This window comes from Thermobia domestica, chromosome 17 (genome assembly GCF_964235325.1).
Source record: "Thermobia domestica chromosome 17, izTheDome1.hap1.1, whole genome shotgun sequence".
In the NCBI taxonomy this organism is placed as follows: Eukaryota; Metazoa; Arthropoda; class Insecta; order Zygentoma; family Lepismatidae; genus Thermobia; species Thermobia domestica.
The window spans coordinates 30923751-30949567 of NC_137470.1; the positions used below are offsets into that span (position 1 = coordinate 30923751).

General features: G+C 35.8%; 1 protein-coding gene across 2 annotated transcripts; it reads left to right on the forward strand.

The window, feature by feature from the left end:
* Positions 1-1304: 1304 nt before the first annotated feature.
* Positions 1305-17610, forward strand: LOC145674547 (uncharacterized). 2 transcript variants are annotated; one of them, XM_081744714.1, is made up of 6 exons: positions 1305-1454; positions 6970-7103; positions 8416-8664; positions 9146-9566; positions 12344-12519; positions 13953-17610. In XM_081744714.1, exons 2-6 carry the CDS (start codon positions 6993-6995, stop codon positions 14073-14075), a joined length of 1080 nt encoding a protein of 359 aa, XP_081600840.1. In that variant the 5' UTR covers positions 1305-1454; positions 6970-6992; the 3' UTR covers positions 14076-17610. The 2 variants fall into 2 exon arrangements, with proteins under 2 accessions (XP_081600840.1, XP_081600841.1); XM_081744715.1 differs by lacking the exon at positions 6970-7103 and having other exon boundaries at positions 1353-1454.
* Positions 17611-25817: the final 8207 nt, after the last annotated feature.

Here is a 25817-nt window from a genome sequence, read left to right on the forward strand (position 1 = left end):
TATTTGCAGACACTAAAAGGACTTTCCTACGGGGCGCTCTTTTTATTAACGAAAACACGGACTTAGAAACTTTTTTACAATACAGTGTAAGTGTTACTAAAAGCAGGTTCATATAAAAGATAGTATCCGTATTCTCATACACTGAGAGAAATGCATACTCCAGTCGGCATGTAAATGCTGTTTTTACCAGTTTACGCGCGTCACCTCATTAAGTAATGTTGTTTCATCCGTAGTACTGTCTACACCACCGTCCAGCGAAAATTTTGTATTGTGGGACCACCATTTCAAATCTAGAATTAACGCCATACCCATTCCGACGGTGGGAACTTACGTATATAATGTTGTGACCACCTTCCTACGGCTGTTCCCTCCTGATTCTTTCTAAATCTGTGACTCCCTACATTACGAGAGTAATATGACGTCATATCATTCTGTGAGAAGGAGAGAGAGGAAAGATGTTTTTAACACGAAATCAATCATGTGAATAAAATTATCCAATCACAGCCAGTCTAGTTCTTCTGCGACGAAAAAGTGTGGAAAAGAGGGCAGTGATGCCAATTCGGGGGAGAAGTTGCTAAATCTAGGGGGTTCAATTTCAGGATAGCGACAAAAATATCTTTTTCGATTAGCGACTGTTTTGGTGATTTTTGAATGAGAATTTGGCGACTTACGTACAAAACTAGCGACTTTTGTGCTACCAACAACTTGTCCTATAATGAAGTACTATTAGTCGAATCAGCTTAGATATATGTTTGTTTTCCTTTTGTTTATTTAAATTAGCGTAAGCACTGATGAGCTGGGAAAGTATATAGCATGTGTCTCCATATTTTCGTTACGATTGCTGTTATCTCTTGTCCGCTAACGGAGACCAATTCCAATTTATAATGTCCTTTAGGTTGCAGAGCTTCCGTTTAAAGGCAAAAATAATACGTTAGCAAGAGTAAGTTGATAATTTGTAGAAACGTAAGTAAAAGTGAAGTGGATGTAAGATTCAATTCTTTGTTCGTTTTTCTAAACTCATTTTTGATTTTGCTGAACTGAAATTGATCATAAATTAAAAAATACATATATCGTTCTAAAAATGAAATTATTCTTAGTTACATATGATTCTTTCAATCTGAATTGACCACAAATTTAAAACATACACACACACACACACACACACACACACACATATATATATATATATATATATATATATATATATATATATATATATATATATATATATATATATATATAGTGAGGGAGAGAGAGATAGAGAGAGAGTTCCATTAATAATTTTGTTGCGACTTTTCACCCGAAATTGGAGTCATTTCATCTCCCATTTAGCGACTTCTTGTGTCAACTTGTTGGCAACACTTAAAGAGGGAAACAACTAGCTATTAACGTTGTTGCTAAGGAAGCTAGGACTAAAAAACAAGAACCATACGTTGAAGGTAATGGATGAAGAAGTAAGTATACTACTCCAGCAATGGAACCTTACAAAGTTGGTTCCAAACTTTCAATTTAACTTAAATATTAATTTGATATTGTGTATTTACTACTTCCGAAAAGAAGTTTAAAGCTCGTCACACTTATACATTGAACGTTATTCAAAGGTGCGGCGAGATGGGGAATATTGTTAACAAAGTATAAAAGTGGCGTCGATAGCGTTTAAATATTGGAGGGCACATGCTACATTCTATATGCGCAAGTAACTTTTAGCTGCATACTGAGATTTATTTTAGTTTATGTTGATTGAGCAAATTTAGTGAGTGAGTTATCTAATGCAGAGCTATTGTCAATTAATTATACGAATATGAATTTTATGCATTTCAATCAGGGAACGTTCTAGAACACAGGTCGCCCTATATAGATTAGTAGCTAGGTTGATTCCTTCCTGTAGCAAAGTTTAATATTTAATTTACATAGTATTGCCGAGCGAGCGTTAGCGAGTGAAGGCAGGTTAGAGCCCCGCAGGGCACGTTGCTTTCTGTCTTTATTACAGCTAAATGAGAAGGGGGACCTGTGTTCTAGAACCTTGCCTTTCAGTCATCAGAGTAGTTAATTTTGTTTACACCTTAAAACCGTAGGCCTACTGCTTAGTATTTCGGTACAGCTACACCTATGCCAGGAAACAATTTCTGAGGCACTACAAGTAGGTTTCATAATTAAATAAATCTATGTAATAGGGAAACATGATAATTTCCAAGACACATCAGTTTGCACCATGTTATCAATCTGTACGGATTTATTTGGGCATGCGCCAATGTAAGAACAGTCCAGAATGTAGGGAATCGTTTCAAGTAAGAAAAGAGATAAATGCAATCTTAATTTGATGGAGTATTCTTAATCTGCACCAGCATTTAAACTGAAGGTGAAATACAGAATAGGGCATTTGTGCCGTATCGTAGGACCACTTTGAAAACGAAAAAAAAAAAATGTACCGCATTCACCTATATTTTGTTGGGTTGCATAAAGTTACGTCACTTTACGTTAGGGACATAGTAACTAAAACGCAAAAACAGGGGGTTAAGTTCCAGAGTTGGGCGTCCGTTTGCAGCAAAATTTTTAAAATTTACAGGAAGGATATGGATAATTTGATCGTTTGTGTGCTTGATAATATATAAGAGTCTCGAAAGATCTGGTTATTTGTTATATATAAGCGGTTATAAACATGGGACTATACGGCGAGCGGAGGGAACTATTTGGCGCAAGGTAACTGAACAGTTGCATTGTGGGAAAGAAACGAGCATTTATGTTATCAAAATGGCGAGTGTACAAGGGCAATGAACTAACAGTTTAAACATTTATGAAGCAATACGTTGATAACGAGCAAAATCTTTTAAAAGTTTGTGAAGAGCACGGATTAATGAACCTAATAACAAATTGCAGAAAGTGTGGAAAAGAGATAACAGCGAAAAAACGTGGCGAAAGCGGACGCCCAATTTCGGAATAAATGCCAAAACAGAAACCAACCTGTGCTAGGTGGCCACTAAAAAGCACAAATGCTATTTAGCCGAGTCATGGCAGGAAGGCCGAGGGGAGTGAGGGGGTACATCCGAAAGGTGCAGGCGCGTCATCGACGGTGGGTGTATGCATTAGCGAGAATGGTTACAAATATCTGGGTTTTGGCGATCGTAAAAATTACAAGAGCACTTGTCATCGTTTCACACTTGCAACGCTTCACTTGTTAACATACAATATAGCTTCTGTACACTATGCAGAAATAGATTCCCGTTCAGTTAGAAGTCACTTACCTTCAAAACTCAGGCTTGTAAACTTTTCCAATTTCAAGAAGAAAATTGTGTACAACAGTTTCCTGGGGTTTCCTTTCCTTAAATAAATACTTCGCTAAATAGCCCTCGAAATGCTCTTCCTTCTTCCCCAACGTCATGTCTTTCACGCTACTATATCCTAAGAAATGTACCTCTCCGCGAAAAAGTCCTTCCGCCTCCACATACAGTACTGCTTACAACATCAAAAACAGCCAACAAAGACAACGTTCTTCACTTTTACTATTTCACTTACCTGACTTTCACTCATTCCTCCTCACAAACTTAAATAAGTTCTCCAGTTGACCCGGTAAATTTCCTAAAATTGGTTCGGCAATACGGCACTTAACCCCAGAATAGTCTCAAATAAAAGTACCACACTAAGGAATTTTTGATGTGCATTGCCCTATCCGTCTCACTTGCGTTATTGCCGTTGTAAAGACCTCCAGAATTGGGAAAAACACAATAAATGTATAATTAATATTAATGCAAATACTCAGGGCTGCGGTGACACTTCTAATGGGTCCCATATTCGATTTCAGTTTCATTCAAGTGTTTTTTTTTTTTTAGTAGACAAACACCGTAAACATGCATTTCCTCGTGATTGTCCCATTTTACTTAGTTATAAACTCTATTTTATTTACTCAACTATATACTTTTGATGTATGGTTAATGAAAGGTCATCATTTGTCCCGGAAATTCCGGGACTGTCACGGAATCGAGATCTGCGTCCCGAAAATGTTTCTCGGGACGCTTAAATGTCCCTGCTTTCAGCGAAGAAGAAAGGAAGGAAATATCATATTTTTTTTCATAAGATTAGGTATATAATTATTCTCTTCAACTTCTGAGTATGGCAGTTCAAAAGTTGAAAAATTGAAGAAAGAATAAAAGACTTGAATACATAAATCATGGATTTAATTAAGTTAAAAAAATAAACGAAAGAAGTTCTTCAAGATAACAAACGCCGCCAGAACATATTGTCAATGAATTAACAGTTCTTAAAAAAAAAAACGAACAGACAAAACGTGTTAAAGGAAAAATCATATCTTGAAGAGCTAAAACAGGCTCTGAAAGCCTCGAAACGTAATAGATCCTGAGAAAAAGAAATTGCTTACCAGGGGAGAAGGGATAAATCATCTGCTTTCGTTTGCTTAACTAGGGAAGAGAAGGTCTACTAAAATGACCAAAACTGTGATTACGCAATACCTGAACAACTCTATCTAATGGAAGGAAGGAAGTTAGTATATAACACATCTTTTCATTTTAAGCATTTAGTAGCGTCCCGGATCTTCATTTTTTAAATATGGCAATCCTACAACCCTTCTGGGTTGAACGAAAAACTAATGAGTAGGTGTTAGAATTAGTATGGGAGAAAGAAAAAAAAATTAGATGTAATTAAGAGGAGGAAGAGGAACTGGTTGGGACATTGACTGAGAAGGAACTGTATTATGAGGGACGTGCTAGAGGGTATGGTGGAAGGAAAGAAAGAGGAAGTGAGGAGGATATCAAAACAGAAAATTGTTACGCCAAGGCAGAGACTAGCTGAGGACCGTGGTGCATGGGAGCTTCTCAGTTGCAGCAAGTGACCTGCCAATAAGGGTTGTGAGGTTAAAGTTGATGGGTGCTCAATATTAATTAAATATAATCAATATTATGTAGCCTAGTTTCTATAGCAAAGGTGAATTTCTGAAAGGAGCTGTGGCAGGGTTGGCTGGTTAAAAAAAAAAAAAAAAAGAAAAAAGAAAACTGGTTTAAACCAGAAAACGAAAAATGTTCATAAAAGTGTAAGTGTTCGTAAAATCTTGATGAACTCATATTTGTGGGTTATCACGTTTCACTCCCTTATATTATTCGTATTATATTTAGATCCAAATTCCCCATTCATTACTCAAAGAGATTACACTACAAAAGCAACTTCTTTTTGTATAAGTTTATGAATGTTTCTTTTGTGATTTTTTATAGTTTGTTATTATTGTTATGCAATTGGAATCAAAAGCTTAAATATTGTTTCGTTTTAATAATGTGTACTATTGATCGAAATGCTGTACTTTTTGGGGGGGTCATACAAACTCCACGAGAGACATTTATTGAAATCAGAAGTATCTTTGGTATCTATTTATGTATAAGTGGGTCAGAGCCAATTCGTATCTTTATTCACTTCTCTTACTGATATGCAAATTAAGTTGTTATATTTCTTTAACTTGGACTAATAAAAGTCGTAGTGAACTAACTTGGACTAAATTAGTTATGTACTCTGCAGTATTTTGAAATTATCCGTATGTAATTCTGTATAATGGTTTCACTTGTGCAACTGTTCATCTTTTTGTCCTTCTGAAATGACTCTTGATAATTATATTAACAAGTATGTAAAGATCAGTACAATGCATTTTTATCAGGAGTCCGTGAGTGAGTGGTAGAGTATCGCATTTGTGGCTATAATTATTCTCGGTTTCGAGTTTAAATGGAGGATAATTTCTCTTGGATGTAAGCCGAGTAGCAGTTTAGATTCCGCTTGAAGCTTATGTGACCCCTTCCGACATAACCCGTTGTTGCATAATAACTCAAAGGCGAAACAAACTTATTTATCTCCACATGTGATATAAATATATAGTGCTAATTATTTAAACCATAAAATCCTGGTTTAAACAAACAAAAAAAAAAGTTTGTGTTTTTTTCAATGAAAAAAAAAAGGTTTTTGCCCACCCTCGTTGTCAGTGTTAATCATGAATTCTCACAAATTGCTGTTGTGAGAGTTTATTTTAGCGTCCGTTTCATCACCAATACTATGTAAGAAGTGGAGCTACGCTACAACGTGCCCGCCCGCAATCGTATCCGAGTCTCGCGCCGAAGACACGATACGTGGAAGCACTAAATCAGTCTCCTATGATGTACTAGTATATAAACAGTCTCGTCTTTTAAATGCCGTTTTATTTTTAATTGTTTAACGAAAATAATTGTATTTGCAATATATTATTTTAAAAACTTTCATTTATTATAAGTATTAAACATGTTTCATAGAAACATAATAGATGAACTTCCTTTGGAGGTTCCAGGTCCATTTTCCCTCTGTGGCTACACCCCTGACAATACATCCTATGCCCTGTCGCGTTAGATCGTTATTTAATGCTGCGAATAATTAAATTACGGCTTCTAATGCTTGAACAAATGTTAAGGTAGAATTCTCTAACAGTTTCCGTTTGAATAATTTTTAGTAAAAATGTAACCACACAAGTAGCAAATATTCAACATTTAGACAGCTGATCAAGTGGTTAGCTCGCGCACTTTTGGTGCACGGGGTCTTGGGTTCGATGTCCAATGCAGACCCACTTCTTACACAGCCTTGGTTTGAAAGGGGACGCCGAACTTCAATAAATAATGACAACAGCTTGCAGCTTTTATAAAATTTAATAAAAATTGCAAATAGCATTGTTTTCGTCCAATTCCAACATGTAGCCTAATTACTTATTGCAGTAAAATATTATTTGATCCATTTAAACTAAACATACAGCAGTTAGTGTTTGCTGGTAATTTGTTTACTTTCGTCCCGTGAGATATTTTATGTAGAACTTCCCTCGAAGGAAAAAAAGATGAAGAAATTGCTCTGATTGCTCATAAGTCTTGATTATCATAAGAACACTTTCATCAACTCATTGCTGTGTGTAAATAATTATTAGCACAAGTTATAACATTGTCTTTTTTTTTTCTATATAAGAAAACTGTATTGATATAACAGCCATGCGTTTCCTGAATGAAAGGGACATGGAGCAGCTTATTCCACAGATCGGCCTCCGTGCTAAATTCTGGGAGAACTGGACTGTTTGGTCTCAAGCTGTCGACACTCAAAATGTAAGAGCATTTCCAAATAATACTTATGAGTTGACACAGTACTTGTACAATCCGCGGCAAAAAACCTGCAACATGAGCATATAAGTTTATTGTGAAATGACGAAGTCTTTTGCTTCAAAATAAGTGTGCACGGGAGGAGGCCGAGGTTTATCCTGGCATGATTCGTTCCACTTAGACGTTATGTTCATTCCCTGTGCTGTTAGGCGTAGTTTCGCAATAAACTTACATTCTCATGTTGCAGGTTTTTTGCCGCGGATTGTACAAAGAAATTTGGTACGAAAACGTTTAGTGTGGAAAAAGTAGTTTATAGAACAAGAATATATTATAACATTCTTCTTGCATAATGTACGTTGTGCGAATAGTTGATCATGAGCATATACTTTGTACTAAGCACCCATTGAAAATGTTTCATGTATAATTACCTGCGAAGAATATACAAGTCACATCTTTGTGTTAAACAGGGAGATGGGGTTCTGTAGGAGATAGTGTTGTATTGTTACATTCTTATGGTTTTGTTTTACAATGTGTAACAACAATCAACTATTGTCAAGACTTCCAGTTTAATTGTAATTTTGGCCATTTTTTTTTAAATCTCATACTTAGTGCTAAGCTTATATGAGGAATACTTTTTTTTTAGTTGAATATACGTGAAATGTTATATAATGAATAATATATTAACTGCTTCAAAGGTGAGTTTCGTTGAATTTTCTGCCTATTGCATTACGGTGTCTTTAGCTACGCACAATGCTGGGTCGCTCCGTGTTGTCAGATCCGAGTATTTTTTCTTCTTTTTTTTCGTTAGTTGCCTTCTGATGTCCCACACAGAGACTTTTCCTTTATTGATGCCTTGGGAAAGACAGAGAATGCAGTCAGTAAATACTTGCTTTTATTAATAGGTTTGAAATTTTAAGTACGTAGTATAACCACCCTTAGTTAGGTGATGAAGTCCAATCTCTTCGGACCGAAACTTGTAAATCACAAAGTAGTAGCCTAGAGGATGGTTACACCAATTTAGCTCTAGCAATTTAGCTCAAGATACTAATTTCCTAGAATTTTACTGTTTCATATCGTCTTTTTATAAAGTTTGTTTCTCATTTTTACTGTAAAATACTCAGCTTTTCGTGAAGCTTTTCTAATCACTCATCGATTTTTTTTTCTCCGGACAGTGACAATTCGTATTTAATTGTTGTGGCTTGCATACGCTTTCCTGTAACTTTTAAAAAGTTTATTATTAGTGTATTAAGTTTGCTTCTGAATAATGATTCTCAACCGTACTTTCCAGTATGTATGTATTTAATATGTTTATTTGTAGGTTAATCCTTCCTTTGAACCAGAGTTTGAAGATTCCATACTGGACATATCTACGAGTGTATTAAAAGCAACAGGTGCAGAAGAAGTATTTTTACAGCGTCGAACGAACACAGCAAAAACTTTACCGGACACTTCGGAACCAATTGTTGGACGAGAAGAATTAGCAACTTCAAATCAGCAAATTCAGCTTTATGAACCACTGTGTGCAAGGAAAGATTTTGAAGTAAACAGGGAACAGGATGATAATTTTGTAAGTTATTGATATAATGAACTTTTTATTTTATATTTGTACGTATAGCTGGGCTCACTTTACGGAGCAACGTACTTCCAGACGCTTCGTAATGCACTGCTAAACGAGGCCACTTCGAAACCATAGATGTGAGAAATAACCAAGTTCTCAATGACAATTCGTTATTTTAAAAAAAAGGTACCTTTCACTCTGTTCACATACATAGTGCCAGTTTCATTGTTCTCAATTTTATCATACCATGTTTATTTTACTGTGAACAATTCCTTGTATATTCAGTCACTGTTCATACAAAAGTATTTCGACAAATTAAGTAGCAGCATTTGCACTATGCTTCCTTGAAGATTTTAAATTACCTTTCGCTCTTTATACATTACCTTTGTTCAAGCTTGTATCTGTTTTCTCGAATATTAACTCTCTTCTATTAAGCATGAACATTAGATCATCCAATATGCAATATATGTTTCGGTGATTTATATTACAGGTTCTCAAAGTACTACAGAGCTCCATGGATGGGAAAGGTCTTATTACAGCAGGAAATACAACCGGTGGACTCTTAACACAGAGGCAGAGAAAAGAGCTTGGTGGAATAATAATCAGAGCGATCTTAGGTGATAGCACATCCTTAAAAGTTCACGCAGAAACCTTTACTAAGTTAGCTCTTGAAATAAGAAAAATATTTCCGAAGGAGCTTCCAGCTATTTACTTCACTTCTTCATTAAGTGCTATCCCTTACCGAAAGAAACGGAACGCTGGTGGCATCTTGTATGAAGCTTATATATCAAGGCGCAGAAGATTCCGCAAACTTGGGGAGCTTCCTGGATTCAGTAGGTCAAGAAACTCAAGACCCTCATCACCAGCAACACTAACAGATTCCAGCTGTACTGAAGATGATACTGAAGTCGGTAAGTATTTTTTCAGTTGCCAAATATTTTGAAAGTGCTAGGATCTATTGTATTATATATTTACTTTATCTGCTAAATATTTTAAAGCACTTAAGCCTTAAAGAAAAGGTTCACTCTGGTGAATGGAATCTTTTATCAGCTTACAAGACAAGATATCGTTTTTGTGATAGTGACTTTATCTCCCAAGCGAAGTGCATATAATTAATTATCAATAATTAAGTTTAACGGCCCACAGTTATACCCTTTTAGCAAAAGGAGCTGGATGGTTAATGAAAGTGAATGATGGTGGAATTAAGTTTTATGTGGTCTCCCAACGGAGATCGAACTCGGGACCATGCGCACTAAAGGCATATGTGCTAGCCACTAGAGCAGCTGGAGACACAAGAAAAGTGCAACCCGCGAATTGATGTATGGGTATTGCTGTATTAGGACTAAATTTTCAAATTTTTGCTATGTTCTTTTCACGTCCAAATCCTGCTAATTGCATTTGTTTCCGAATGACTCATGTAAACACTAAAATTTTCCCGTTATTCCATTTCTGAGAACTATTAGTAAGATCTGACAAAAAACACACACTATACAAGTGTAAATAAGTAATTTTAATAACGTGTAGGTGCTCTAGGTTGAATATTTAACGAAGAAAAAGAAACCTACCTTGCATCTCGTGCTTTTTATCCTGGTTAATATTTCATTTCTTCAATATTGCCTCCCGAGCTGGAGCCTTGGTCTGAAATCTTCCTACTATATACTAGACTTTGTATTATATTTTTATTTATTTACATGCTATTTTATTGTTATTATTCTTTTATTTATTTATTTTTGTTTTTAAATCCTGTAATACTAAACACACCACATGTCCCCAAAGCACTGAATATTCTTTCACCGTAACAGCTCGAACTGTGTCTTTTCGTTCTGGTGAGGTGAACGTATTGTTGTCATTGTTAAAACAAGCTTGTATTTAGGAGAACAGGCTGGAATAGATTATACTCACCTTACATCCTTGTGTGTAACTGAACAAGAGAAACAAGTGAAAGAAGTGTAAATTATTAAAACAAAACAAAATATTTTCTTTAATACGTTTTACATCTCCAAAACGAAAGGATATAATTCGAACTTTAAGGTGAAAGAATGTGTTTTGTTTTGAGGACACGTCGAGTGTTTCATATTACAAAACTTAAAAATCACAGTGTCTTCTAGTTCGTAGTAGGAATGTTCGAGACCAAGGGAGAAGCGCAGGCAGAAATATTAAAGAAAGAATTAATAAGAATAATAAAGCACTGGATGTAATGTGAGTTTCTTTCAGAAGTACTTTTATTACTTAGTATAGTCTAAGCATCGGGGCTAAAAAATTGAGGTCTAAGGGCAAATCATGTAACAATTTGGCATCCGATATTTTTTTGAATATATACCCATCACTGATCACAAAAACACCAGAGCCGGATGCCAGAAAGCCGAAATTTTAGCCATTTGTATTATTCACTATATCTTCGTAACTATTGAAGCTAAAGCATACAAAGTTTTTTCATTTTGTTTGCGTAATTGTCTTCAAATTAATTTCAGTGCATTTTTGAGCTAAATATAATGGTTTTCTTGTTATTTTCACTTAGTATTGGTTGCGTGTGAAGTCAGTTTTTAGCCACAGATTATTTACAAGATCGAATTTGGAAAAATGTGTCTTCTAAACGTTTTTCGCCATTTTATGCTCTTCCAAAAAATGCATGCTTATATTAGTGTAGGACTAATAGTGCCTGAGTTAAAGCGACTTTATTCTGTCGTGTGTGAAACTGATCACGGCGCGGCCCAAGAGTTACCTTCCCACAAGCGGTATATATCAGCAGCTGATAATGATTAATATATATATATAATCTTGTCTGCCTGTAAGTCTATAATCCTGATAATTAAGTCTGTGTATAAACTAATTACAGTTATCCAGTTTTAATATGAATTGAGGGGCTTTTTCCAAAATAACCCTTGTTAAAATACAAAATTTCTCTGAAGAATAAAAAGAGAGCTTTCTCTAGTATACAGTATGAGAAACTCTGCAAATCTGTTTCTTTATACGTGTCTCTGATACCTTGTAAAACATGCAGCTTTCTTTTCATTTTTCTGAAAAAAAAAACTTGTTTCAACAAGGGTTGCTTTTGCCACAAGTCCTTCGATTTATTTACTACAATCAATACTAAGCGAAATAGAGCAGGAACCAGATTTCAAAATTGCCTTCAAGAGAGAATCATGAACAATTTGCCATCCACGTTTTTTTATACATTACCACCGTTTCCTCTTAATACTTACTGTAAAGGTCAGAAAAAAATACGATATGCCTAACACATTTTATAAATGATCAGTTTTTAAACTAAAATCTTATTTACAGAAGAAGCACTTACCTATTATTAAAATTGTATACAGTTGTTATAATAAAATAAATCTATAATAAGAAACGTAATAGAAGGAATTCATATACATAAGAAATGTCTATACCTTAGAACATTTTATTTTTTATTTTTAGAGTTAGTTCTTAATAATGTTATGCCACTCTTATATAACGGTAACCAAGAAAGTTCTGTCCCTTTTCCACCCGCATTTTCGAACATCGATATGTCACCTTAGACGTACGTGGAAGATCAAAAATAGTTCCCATCAACATCGACGACCTTCTGCCAAAGAAAAAAAGTTTTTTTTTACATATCTGGTCTCTAGTACTTTTACAAAAGATAAAATATTAAAAAGCATTAAAATCAGATACCTGAAGCGTCATCTCAATATTTACTTTCTTTCAGTTGCTCCATCTGTGGCTGAACACCTGCAGTGGCTGAGTAATGCAATCCAGCCATGGTCCCTGTATTGGAAGGAAACCGTAGACTCTCGGCTAAAATATTTAGAAGATACTGAAGTTACTCTGAGCGAGTATTTCAATAAATACCCAGCCTTGAAGCAACAACAGGGATATCAACTGGTAAGTGGTGTAGGGGGATATGTTAGTGCATTGGTTATTTTTTCACAATATTCGAATCAAATGCTAAATACGAATAATTTTTATCGTTTCTTATGAATCTTAGCCCTCACAAGCAGCAGCTTCAGTTTTGACGAATAATTGTCTCATAGATACGAAATTCAATTGTATGCTTTTTCTTGTAAGAGAAAACTACAAAATATTGCATTACAAAAAGTGTAAGATCAAATTTGAGAGCAAACAAGTTTTATATTTCATTCTATTAAGTTTCTTTTTTTTTTTTTTTTTTTTTGTATATGTGAAAGCTGGTTTAGATGTTTCTCTTGAGTAAGTCGTTATCTTTTTCTTTCTCAAGAAGCAAGTCAGAAACTTTGTAGTGTGTAAGTTGGAGTATATTTTATATAGCTTCAAGGGTTAAATTATATCAGTTGTCCTGTGTCTTCGCAGGTAAGAATTTTGGAAATAAACGTAATATTTGTATATTTCTCCATTCTTCAATTTAAAGCTAACGAGGGTACCTACTTAAATATGTTCACAATTCACAAACTGAGATTGTCAGCTATACGGTCCGTCATGATTTATAATACTTTAGTGCCATTCGCTAACGTTCCTAGAAACATTTCTGTTTCCTAGATGATACAATAAAGTGTGATGCAGGGGGAAGTGTAGGTGATCATCATCAGCACCTTAATATATACAACCATTTTGTAGTGCGTTTGGATTTGATAAGACCTCATATTCTATGCCTGGCCTGAAACCCAGAACTACCGTATCTCGTGGGAACATGAAAACAATTATAAACCAAACAGTCAAACTTAGTTGAAGTTCGCCAGTAAGTTTATCTACCACTAAAATCCCATCAAAATCTGCTTAATGTTTTTCGAGTAATTGACGAAAGAACATAAATTCTAAAAATTGTTTCTTTGCCTGATCAACTATCGTGACAATCTATTTCCTATATATGAAATTTTGTAACAAATTTAGGGACGCACATGACTTTTGAATTATTTCATAATATGTGTAGCTTAAATGTCTTAAATCACTGATGACCTAATGGCGGCTCGCTGGCTAATCAGATCCGCGAATAAAAATGAACAATTATATATATATATATATATATATATATATATATATATATATATATATATATATGATTGGTTTATGTTTCAACTGCATGAATACTAGCAAGAATATAGCAGATTACCTTAATTTACCTAAAGCGCGATTTGATTTTTAACTGTGAAAAACAAATCTTTATCCTTCTGGTTTCCAAACCTATTCTCCATGGTGAGGTCATTAATACCTGACTGGTTTGAGAAAAGGCACTTTTATATAGTTACTCCCAAATGTTAATAATTCAGTAGTTTCTATGTAATAGGCTATATATGACAGAGATATTAATAGGTTTCTGACATCAACACTGCTTTTTATTTCAGTTACTTACCGATTTTGACTACAAGGAACCTGGAAAAAACTATTCACAGTTTAGTGGCATCCTTAGGGTCCGTGACAAAATAATAAAAATAGCAAATGAGAAGCAGAAAAACTCCAGAGAATAACAAGTGAGAAGCAGAAAGACTCCGCCTCAGTTTTTCAGAATTTCTTATGTATGAATGAAGTTTTAAAACCAATTTTGCGGAACCTGAAACGGCTACAAAATTGTACAGCTGGTATGGAAAACATAATACAAAGCAGAGTCTGGCTAGACATCATGGCCAAAACTGAAGAGCAGGATAGTTTAATGCTCCCGTTGATTTTTTTTATTATTATTATTATTCCGAGATAAGCAATCCTCTTGGTAGCCATTATACCATTCATAAATTGGGTGCTGTTTATTTATCACTACCTTTTCTGGCTGGCCATTTGCTTTCACAATTGAATTACATATTTCTCTTAGCATTATTTCATGCATCAGACAGAGTACAGTTTGTTAATGACAGTTTTTAAGCAAGTAAGTGAACAACTTAACTTCTTGCGTAATACTGGTATTAATGTATCCACAGATGTGCACACAGGTAATATAAGGTTTCATGTTTGTTTCTCAGGCGATAATCTTGGTCTAAACAGTATTTTGAGGTTTGTGGAAAGTTTTGTTGCAGACTGTTGGTGTCGAATATGTTCAGTAAATAAAAAACAGTTGCAGACCATGTGTTTTGAAAATCTGTTCTTCATAAGGACAATAGTAAATTATGAACATGCTGTATTGTTACAGAATAAATCAAAAACTGGTATAAAAGAAAGATGTGTCATTCTTGATACATTGCATGGCTTTCAACTTTTTGACCACGTGTCTGTTGATATTCTTCACGATTATTTTGAAGGTTGCTGTCGCTATGTCATGCCATTTCTTGTTGAATTTTTACTAATTCGTTCTAAACTTACTTCACTTAACATTTTAGAAAGCAATTGAAAGCTTTTAATTATGGCCCGACTCAGGTTCAAAACCCACAAACTGTATTGTTGTTGATGGTTGCAATGTAAGAATTAAAACATCAGCTGCTGAGATGATGGTATTGATAAGACACTTGGGTCTGATAATTAGAGAGTATGTACCCACAGACTGTGAGGTGCGCGGGAGTTGTATTTATATGTAACGTAAAATTATGGATAGGCTACTTAATCGCCGAGTTTGTGTTGATTCCACAGAACAGTTGCAATTTATGATTACAGATTTTCTTTCTGCAAAGGCCTCTTGTAACCGACTGAATATTTTTAAAACAATAGCATTAAGAAAACAGCTACTCCTCAATGATATTTTTATTGAAAACAAAACGTTGGATGCCTTTGCATGTGCAAAGAAAGTATCAGTTAGTAATTTAACTAATCACCTCCTGTGTGAACGGTTTGATCTGCGGCAATCAAACTTGTTCGTAGTGAAGTGGATTAAAGTTAAGGGTCAGAGGTTACATATTTCTTCTGTTGTCACAGTAGATCTATGCATTGATACACTCCTGCTTTTGCACAAATTACTAAAATATTTGTTGCTGATGATGGATGAGTTTTTTTCTTATGTTCTCTGTTTCAAACAGTGGAATTGGACTTATTATTTTGCATATCATGTACATAGAACCAATGAGAGTGACTGGTTTCAACCCTCTGCTCTGTTTTCTTTAGTGCCGAATGCAATTACTATCATGTGCGACAGTAAGATATACATAACTGTCAGAATGCCCTTAGAATAGCTTGGCTAGCTTAGATTACATGGAGTTCCATCATTTTATATTTTATGTATTTATTTTTTATTTTGTTTATTTTTTATTTGTTGCTTGAGAAGTTAAAGGGAACTGTACTAGGTCTGATTTAATAGGTTTTGTCTTTCCTGTTTTATAGAAATTGTAAGAAGCTTCTTTCTCATGAGTATAAGGGATGAAAACAGACAAATATTGTTATGTCATGCTTATAAATGGCAATTATTTACTATTATTCCATTGTATGTGAAATCTATGAGCCACACAAGTCCCTCGTTAGATGATGTGGTAGAAAAGTATATGAGTGTGAACGTGGAACACTGTGTTGTGAATTTTTTTTCTTGGGAAGTTAAAGGGAACTGTACTAGGTCTGATTTAATAGGTTTTGTCTTTCCTGTTTTATTGTAATTGTAAAAAGCTTCTTTCTCATGAGTATAAGAGATGCAAACACACAAATGTTGTTATGTCATGCTTATAAAAGGCAATTATTTACTATTATTCAATTATATGCAAAATCTATGAGTCACACAAATCACTTGTTAGATGATATGGTAGAAAAGTATGTGAGTGTTGACGTGGAACAGTGTGTTGTGAAATTTCTTTGATATGAAGACGAAAATTAGTAAAATATTCAGATGAGTCCAATCATCCGGCATTTTACAATTAGTGAGTACTACAATTCACTCTAAGAAGAGTTTCTGTTAGACCATCCATTAGGGACTGTCATCCTCCCAATGCGACGAGTACACCTTTGACCGAGAGATATTTCAATGTTAATATATGAATAAAACATTTCGACACCCCTTCCAAGTAGTATTGGGCATAATCTCACTTGCCAAGTGCTAACAGAGACTGTGACTCTGAGCAACCTCGTTTGAGATTATCTTGTACTTATGTACACTATTCAAAGGTTAACTATTGACAGAATTACCTTAACAAGGAAAAAAAACTCATCTTACATGTAGTACTTTATTGTATTTGTTAGTTCTTCATTTCGATATATCCGCCCGCGCTGGAGCCTTGGTCCCGCTCTCGAATACTCCTACTGCAAACTAGAATAAATTGAAAGTGTGTGAATTTCTTTTAAAGTTCTAAAATAAAACATTCCACATGTCCCCAAAACAATAAACGTTGCCACTTTAACTGCTTGAACTGTGTCCTTTTGTTCCGAAGATGTAAAACGTATCGAAGAAAATATTTCGTTTTTTAATAATTTACACTTCTCACTTTTCTTGTGTACACTACTTTGCTAAATGATTCAATTCCACTCTGTTCTCCAGAACACAAATTTATTTTTATAATGGAAATAATTTTAATACGTTTACATCTCCAAAACGAAAGGACACAGTTCGAGCTGTTAAGGTGAAAGAATTTTAGTGGTTTAGGGACATGCGGAGTGTTTCGTATTACATGGCTTTAAAAATCACATTATGTTATTTCTTTTAGTTTTTAATAGGAGTTTTCGAAAGCAAGGCCCCAGCGCAGGCAGATATATTGAAAGGGAGATTCAACAAAGATAATAAAGCACCACATGCAAGGTGTGTTTCTCTTTTTCTTTTTTTAAATATGCATCCTAGAACTTATACAGATTATTATATGGTTATCTTAACTCTATTCAGCTTGAAGTCATGTGTAAACTTCACTCGCGTTTATGTTATTCAAAAACATCAAATTCCACATATGCATTCGGACATGTCTATAGGTTATTTAACAAATGATACGCTTTGTCCAGCGTCTATAGCACACTATAAGTAATAGTAAGTGTGTACTCTCATGCTCATGAGAGAAAATAATACTTGGAATTGAACATCCCTCGTACTTAGTTAAGTGTCTATTTACACTTTATCGTAAAAGTTCATAATCTTTACATTATTCGTATTTCATAATTTTGTGTTGTATTTTTGTTTGTAATTTTGTTTACATTATTTGTTGTATTACATTTGTTGGAACAATTCTTGTACTCCCATATTGAAACGCAATTAATATTTTTTGAACGAGAATGGCAAGTTTTTGTATTTTTCAATTACCATACGTTTCATGTGTTGCATTTTTGTTATTTTGTAACAAAGTAATTTGCAATAATGCTTTAAAATTAGAAGTGAAGTAAAATATAGTAGTTCAGTATAATGTTTATTCTTTTCTCCTGAAGAATGTAACAATGTTTCATGTGTGAGAATGTGTAAAGTTATGTAAATTTTTCACCATAATACAAGACGTTTGTAAAATTTCAACTGGTGTTTTCTATTCATAATATGTGTTTCGCTTATAATTGTACAAAGAATTGGTTGTAGGTACCCACTTCTCTTTAAGTTATATTTTGTTCATGGACCGGTCATGAGGACGAACGATAGTCCATTCTCAGCAGGCAAAGCAGACAGTAGACCGTACCTCGTTCTCTGTCTGTCTGTCTGTGTGTTTAGGTAGAAAATTTTTCAAAACAAATAACTTTATTTCGGGGTAAGGCAAAAAGAAAAATCCAACAGAAATGTAAAAGTCCATACTTAAAATTCCCTCACTTTTCCAGGTAGGTGAGAATCCTGAAATTATAATAAACAATGCCAAAGCGTTAAGTTTGTCTTACTCCCACAGAAGTTTAAAATGTACGCTATTGAAAATAATTTATTTCATTATGGTATATAGTGAGGGATGCCTATCTTGTTACAGTAAAACGCTGGAAGAAAGAATTTAGATATGATCGCACAAGTATACAGGATGACTAAAGTTCGCCACTCAGTGTCTACAGACCTAAGTTTGGCAACAAAATTAGCAGCTTAATGCTTGAAGATAGAAGTATGACTACTAATTCTTTAGCTAGAGAGGTGAAGGTGAGTAGCGGTCCGTTCACACCATGTTGAGTGAGACTCTGCACGTGAGGAAAGTGACGGAAAGGTGGGTTCCCCAATTGTTAACACTAGTGGCGTAAGCAGAAGCTCTTCAAGTTTCCTAGTTCATATAATTCAAAGTGCTGGTATCTCATATCTTAATATTATACCAGTTTGTGAATGTTTATTTTTTAATATTTTTTCTCAAGGGTGTTAAAAATCCAAACCCTCCCATGCGTACGCCACTGCTTGACACTTTTCCAATTGCGCTATGTGCAATGTTCACAAAGCATTCTGGACTCATACCACAAGGATGCTTTGGTAAACAGATTAGTGACCATGTATGAAGTTTTTGAAAGTGAAAGTCCCACAGTTGTGTCATGGTATTAACGGGCTGATCCATAGATGTGATAAGTATAAGGCAATACAACGTAAATATGTGGAGAAGGAAGTTTTCGTAGACCCAACTACAAATCCTTAGATCCATGGTAAAGGTAAGTACTTTGTTGGAAATTGGCAATTGATACAGCACAAACATGCAGGAATGTAAGGACCCTTTGCATTGTAGTACGAACAGATTTTTGGTTGGTGCAGCACGTACCGGTTGATTATGTAACTCGTAGTGCAGGGTAGAATTCTAAACCTGTAAAGTAAAAGTTGAAGTGTTAATCGGAGGAAGATCATTTTCAAGATTAACTCTTCAGTCTTGACTTTACATGATATGCAACCCTGCATTACGCTTATATGTAGTCAGCAGGTACGTGCTGAATCAACGTAAAATCTGTTGGTCCGTACATTCTATGCATGGTATTGACTGCTAGAAAAGCAGGACGGCACAACATGCAGTACTGTGTTGGGAACACAGTACTGCATGTTGTGCCGTCATGCTTTTACTTGCGGAACACCCTTTCTATACGGGTGGCCCACACATTCACTACTTCAGTTACACCATGCTAGTTAGGGGACACACCAGTACAGCAAGATGTACCAACCTGCCAGTAATGGAGTTGATTCCTGCTTAACTTGTGGTGACCACTAATTGAAATTGAGTTACTTCTTTAAAGCAGTATGTACCTCCACTACATGAGGTTGGTAACGTACTGTCAGTAATGCAGTTCCGTCCTTCTCAGCTGTTGGTGACCACAATTCAACATTTCAGACTGTTGTTAACTCACGTAAAAACAGTTTATGAATGACAGAAAAGCAGGAGGTAACCACCAGACTAACACGCTGTGCTAAACTTTTTCGTTACGTCATTTGTGACTCATTACGTCACGGATAATTCGACGCGACGACAACGAACTCCAGACCTGGCATGGTGTTCCCTCCTGCTGTACTTTTATACATGAAATTGCATTACTTAAGGAGCGCACCCGCGTAAATACGATGTATCCACACGGAAATCCTAGTCCTTTTTTTCTCAGTGTAAATACTCTCATTACTCTTAACAGTAGATTGATTCGTTATAGGCTGGCAGGTATTTATGCCGACAACTAAATCTGGGAAAAATACATATAAAGAAGGCGATAACAATATGGCAGAATCAGGCTCCCGTATACCTCTTAATATTCCTCACTTAACTAGGTATGTTGGTCACATTACTGACGATCCCGATCGATTTTTCATGCTGTTTGATCATTTGGCTTTACTTCAGGCTTGGACCCCCGAAAAGAAGAAAGAAATTCTTCCTATGTATCTACAGGAGGTAGCTCTTGACTTTGTCTTACAATTGCAAAATCTGAATCAATTCGACACACTAAATTACGAACAGCTGAAAACCAAATTAATTTCTCTGTCCCGCCCAAATATACCAGCGTATAAGGCGGAATTAGAAATTTTTCAAATTCAACAAAACGAAAATGAATCAGTCGATTCGTATTTCTTAAGGAAATTGAGGACTATCAGACAGCTGATGCCAGAGGCTTCAGAGGAACAGAAAATTCATTTTCTTTCGTTAGGACTACAACGAAATTTGCTGCAAAAGATAGCGTTGGAATCCTTTCCAACAATCCAGCGGCTGCAGGAACGACTCCACAAACTGGAAAAAGCTCAAGATCTCATGCAAAAGAGGAATTATGTAGAATTGTCACAGGCAATTCATTCTTTAATCGGCCAACCTAACCGCCCCTCACCACACCCTTTGTACGACCATTATAGCCAAACGAATTCTAATTCATACATGCCAACCTATGCACAACAGCCAACTTCTACTGTGCATCACACCCAACCTGCTCCTAGTTATTCGCAATCGATACCTTCTGCACCTCCATCGCAGAATATCTTCCCTCCCCAGTCAACTTCCTCTGCACCTGAAGTTTCGAATCCGCACCCCCACCATAGTCAAAACCCACCCTCACAACCTCCTCACACGGACCTTACCAAATTAGCAAATCAAATGGCCGAGTTATCGTTAATGGTAGCACAGAATGCCATGAAGTCTAATTATAGACGTAACAACGGAGGAAAAGTTCGTAAAGGAAACGGACAAAAAGCGGATGCGAAGAATAGCAATAAAGGAAATAACGGTGGTAGAAAAAGGAACAATTTTGTAAAGGGCGACAAAATATCAGTCTGCTCAATTTGTTACAAGAAGAACCACGGAGCATCTACCTGTTGGAATAATCCAAAAAATTCCAACCAGGGAAACGCCTAGATGGGCTCGCTGGCCAAAGTCAAGCCTCGCGGGCCATTTCCGAAAAGTCGGCGCGGGCCACACAGACACCACCACAATTAAGATGTGTTGGCATTCAAGAAGAGCAGGCAACAGCGAAAACTCTTAAGGACACGAACGCCAAATTTTTCACCCAGACGACCAATAATGAACATCGTGAACATGTTAGATTGGGAATAGAAAATAATAAACTGTTACTCAATATTAATATAAGTACAAACAGTCTACCAGCTATAATAGACACTGGTTCTAGTCTTAGTCTATGGTCAAGACGGGACGTACCCCCAAAGTGTACGCTAATACCATTTCAAACTCGTATCAAGGGCATTGCCAATAAAGTTCTAACTTTAAAAGAAATAGCTTTAATTAAATTTAAAATTGGCAACACTACTTTCTCACATTACTTCCGCATCATAGATGCTGACTTTAATCCGATTTTTGGGAATGACATTCTCACAAGACTTTTCTCTCAAATAGACTTGGAGAATAAATCTATATCATTATACAGATAAACTAGGAAACCTACGTTTCCAATAGAAAAGCAAGAATCGGAAGAAATGTCACGAGACACTATGCACTCATTGCACTTGCAAAGGAATGCAAACGTCATCACAGCAAGTAAAGTTACGATACCAGCGAAATCACATTTCTTCTTTCCTGTATCGATTCAAAGAGAAACAATTCATGACGCTGCATTTTACATTACTCCATTGCAATCATTATTAGACCGATATGGCTTACAGGCAATGACCATGAGAGTACCGAGTAACGACCTTACATTACTCATTTTCAATCCCACGTCACGAATAATAACATTAAATAAAGGTACACCAGTGGCGTATACAGAGGAGGGCGTGGAAGAATTTTCATTTACAATAGAAGAAGACGAAAAGAAAACACATCAATTTCGTACTCAAGAAGAGATAAAGGAAAGATTAAGGCAAACTGCTAAATCTTTTAACATTAACCTTTTTGATATAAATCCAGATTTACCAGAATACCAGCGAATAGCTGTAACCAATTTATTGTATAAATACAGGGATGTGTTTTCATACAGCCCAGAGGATATAGGCTATTTTAGAGGATATGAACACAAAATTCGTATAGATAAAAGTGCGTCATTCCATCACCGTTCCCCACCAATTCCATTAGGGATAAGAGATCAAATTGATAAGCAGATACAACAGCTGTTAGATGCAAAAATCATAACGGAGACGCAGACTAGTAATTTCTCCTCACCTTTAATTGCAATTAAAAAGCCAAACAGTTCAGATTTCAGGCTTGTGTTGAACCTCCAGGCATGTAATGTTTATACAAAATACCTAAGCATACCATTTCAAAATACAGAGGACGTTTTACAGGTTTTAAAAGGAAAAAAACCTGATTTCAAGTTTGGACATTTCCCAGTCGTATTTTCAAATAAAATTGCATCCAAAAAGCACTAAATATATGACTTTCGAGGTAAATCATACACGCAAAAGTTGTAAATTCCTTAGATGCGTAATGGGCCATTGTTCCTCTTCCCAATCTTTAACCATAGTAATTAAAATGCTACTAGACGGCTTACCTAAACGCATTACCAATTTCGCAGATGACATCGTCATCGGTTCTTATACATGGGAACAACAACTTTCAGATTTGGAGCTTTTATTTCAAAAATTAAGGAAACACGACTTCCGAGCCAACCCCAAGAAGACGCACCTGTTATATAGAGAACTCCCAGTTCTAGGATTCCTTGTATCCGGAGAGAAGATAAGCATCTCACCAAAAATCGCTAAGAAGATCAAGAATTTTAAAAAGCCAACGACCAAACGCATACTTAAGAGCTTTATTGGCCTATGCTCTTATTTACGAAGTCATATCAAGGACTTCACGACCAAGGTAGAACCTTTCCAGCAACTTCTTACCAAAAATGCCAAATTTAAATGGACAGAAAAACATGACGAATTATTTGAGAAGTTGAAAGAAGACATTTTGAATGCCTCTTCTCTCTATCATTTCGACGAAAAGCTAGAGATAAGGCTAAACACAGATGCATCCTCTCACCAGATCGGAGGGCTATTAGCTTGTTTTGATCCCAAAACTAACGAAGAAAGAATCGTATCCTATTGTAGCAGACGTCTCACAAAAACTGAGATCAAGAGCTCAGTTTGGCAAAAAGAACTATACGCTATTATATATGCTTTACGCAAATTTAGATATTTCTAACTCAATCGTAAATTTAAATTGTTTACAGACGCAAAATGTCTAACCTCTTTACGTAGTCACCCGGACAGAGTAGGAAAATACACTCGCTATAGACTTTTCTTAGCTGACTATAATTTTGATATCTGTCACATCGAAGGAAAGAAACATCCGGCTGATATCATTAGCCGCTTAGAGCAAAATACCAGTGATATTTCAGAACCCATGGACCCACATCAGGCAATCGAAGATCTACATGCATACAGATCTAATTCATTAGAGGAACCCATTCTCCAAATAGAATACTCAGGATCTTTGAAGAACTTACGAGAAGAACAGCGTAAGGATGACGCATACGCTGATATTATAACAGTTTTAGAAGGGGGAGAACCGGCTAAAAGTTCCACCACGAGAGCAGCCAAATATTTTCGATTAAAAGACAACATATTGTATCGAACACAAAAACATCCAGAACTTGGGCTACTTCATCTTTTGTGCATCCTGAAAAGCTTGGCAGGATATTGGTTCGAGTATATTCATAAAGACCCGTCAGCTCCTCATTTTGGGTTTTCTAAGACATATAAGACTGTCCTTAACAAATACTACATGCCAAACATGAAATCATACTTGGCATTCAGAATCAAGAACTGTAGGGAGTGCCAACTCCTGAAAAAACTACCCAGAAAACAACAAGGTGAACTTCTGCACCACCCGATAGGCCATATAGGAGAACGATGGATGTTTGACGGCTTAGGTCCCTATCCGCACGAAGAAGGAAAACCAAAATATGTTTTAGTCGCCATCGAAACAAGTACACGTTATATAGTGACAAAGGCTGTTAATGGGATTACAGCAGATACAATTGAACAATTCTTGTTGGAAGAAATAATTCTGAAATTCGGCGCCTTTCGTTTCCTTCATCTAGAGAGACATCCTGTGCACAGAGCGAAGAAACTTCAAAAACTAGCAGAGATATATAACTTTGAATTTAAGTTTTGCCCTGCTTTCAACCATCAAGACATAGGACTAGTCGAAGTTATGAACAAAACACTGCAGAATTCCTTAAAATTTTTCGTCCAACAAAATCACGAAACATGGCCAAAGTTATTACCTCATATTACTTTTGGTTTAAATAGTTTCGCTCAATTAGGAACGAAGAAATCCAGCTTCTTTCTCATGTTTGGATACGAACCCAGGACCATCAGCGATTGCAAACTTCATATTACCCCTCAGCTACAGCTTGAACGGGACCAACTCGTAAAACTTCGAGAAAAGACACGGCATAACTTACTGAAGGCTCACGAACAACAAAAGAAGTACTTTGATAGAAGACATAAACAACAAACTTTTCACACTGGAGATAAAGTACTCATTTACTTTCCCTTTCGAAGAATTGGAGAGTCATCACAATGGACCGATAGATACTGCGGACCGGCTACAATAATTTCAAAACTAAACAATAATCTCTATCGCGTTCGCATGCCCCATAATTTCAGGGAGAAAGAACAGAATATTTCCATTGAAAGGATTAAGCCATTTCATGCAGCCGAAGAATACATATACAATGATAATGATGACGAACGCACCAGCTAGGAAGAAGGAAAGATAAGATAAGAAGAGAGAAAACCAAGATCATCATCCTCTCAGCAGATATAAACAAGCGACATGCGAAGCGCACTCTTCGTTTCAGCGGCAAAGAAGAAAGAAAAAAAAACTAAATATGGAATAGAAGAAACCAAGATACACCTATAATACAGCTAACTATTTGAAGTGACCAAATCTAGTACCCACCTTAGTGTTCAAATCGCAAACGATCCCTTGTCTTTTTTTTTTTTTCACTCTTATAATTTCTAACCAACCTGCATTCTGTCATATGAATAAGCATACATACATACAATTTCCTTCAGTAAACAAAATTGCAAGCCAGCATTTTCTTTCGACTTCGAGCGAACGAACTTCACAAGGCCAGCTATAACATTTTTATCTTCGCTTCTCTGCTTCGTATCATATAACTGTCACTAACATAATGACCTACATATACAGAGTGTTCGGAAAATCAGGACTTTTGATTGGCAACCTTTTTCCGCCGTGACTACAATTATCAATGTAATGACTTTAACCGTTCTCTAAGTATGTTCTGTCATCTATTAACTAGTACTAGCCAGAACTAGACCAATATTAGAAACATTTGTATAATAGCGCCATATGACGCGCGAACTTCATAACCTATACTGCGGACATTACTATCAGTGACGTGGTTATAACTATTAACTGTAATCATCAGAGCTTCGACAGCCTCTCCTTTGAGGAAAATGACGTGCCATACGGATCCTGCTTAGCTTAAGAGGACAAACTGTCAGTGCTCAACTTCAACTTTAAAACTTATGTGATAATATCTCAAACAGTGATATCAGTGACCAGTGCTTTTTAACTTTG

Bases quoted from the DNA above. Each gene is read 5' to 3' on its own strand.
- LOC145674547 (XM_081744714.1), top strand. From the start codon at position 6,993: ATGCGTTTCCTGAATGAAAGGGACATGGAGCAGCTTATTCCACAGATC. The intron at 8,665-9,145 runs GTAAGTTATTGA...TTTATATTACAG, and splicing joins GGGAACAGGATGATAATTTT to GTTCTCAAAGTACTACAGAG. The intron at 12,520-13,952 runs GTAAGTGGTGTA...TTTTTATTTCAG, and splicing joins AACAACAGGGATATCAACTG to TTACTTACCGATTTTGACTA.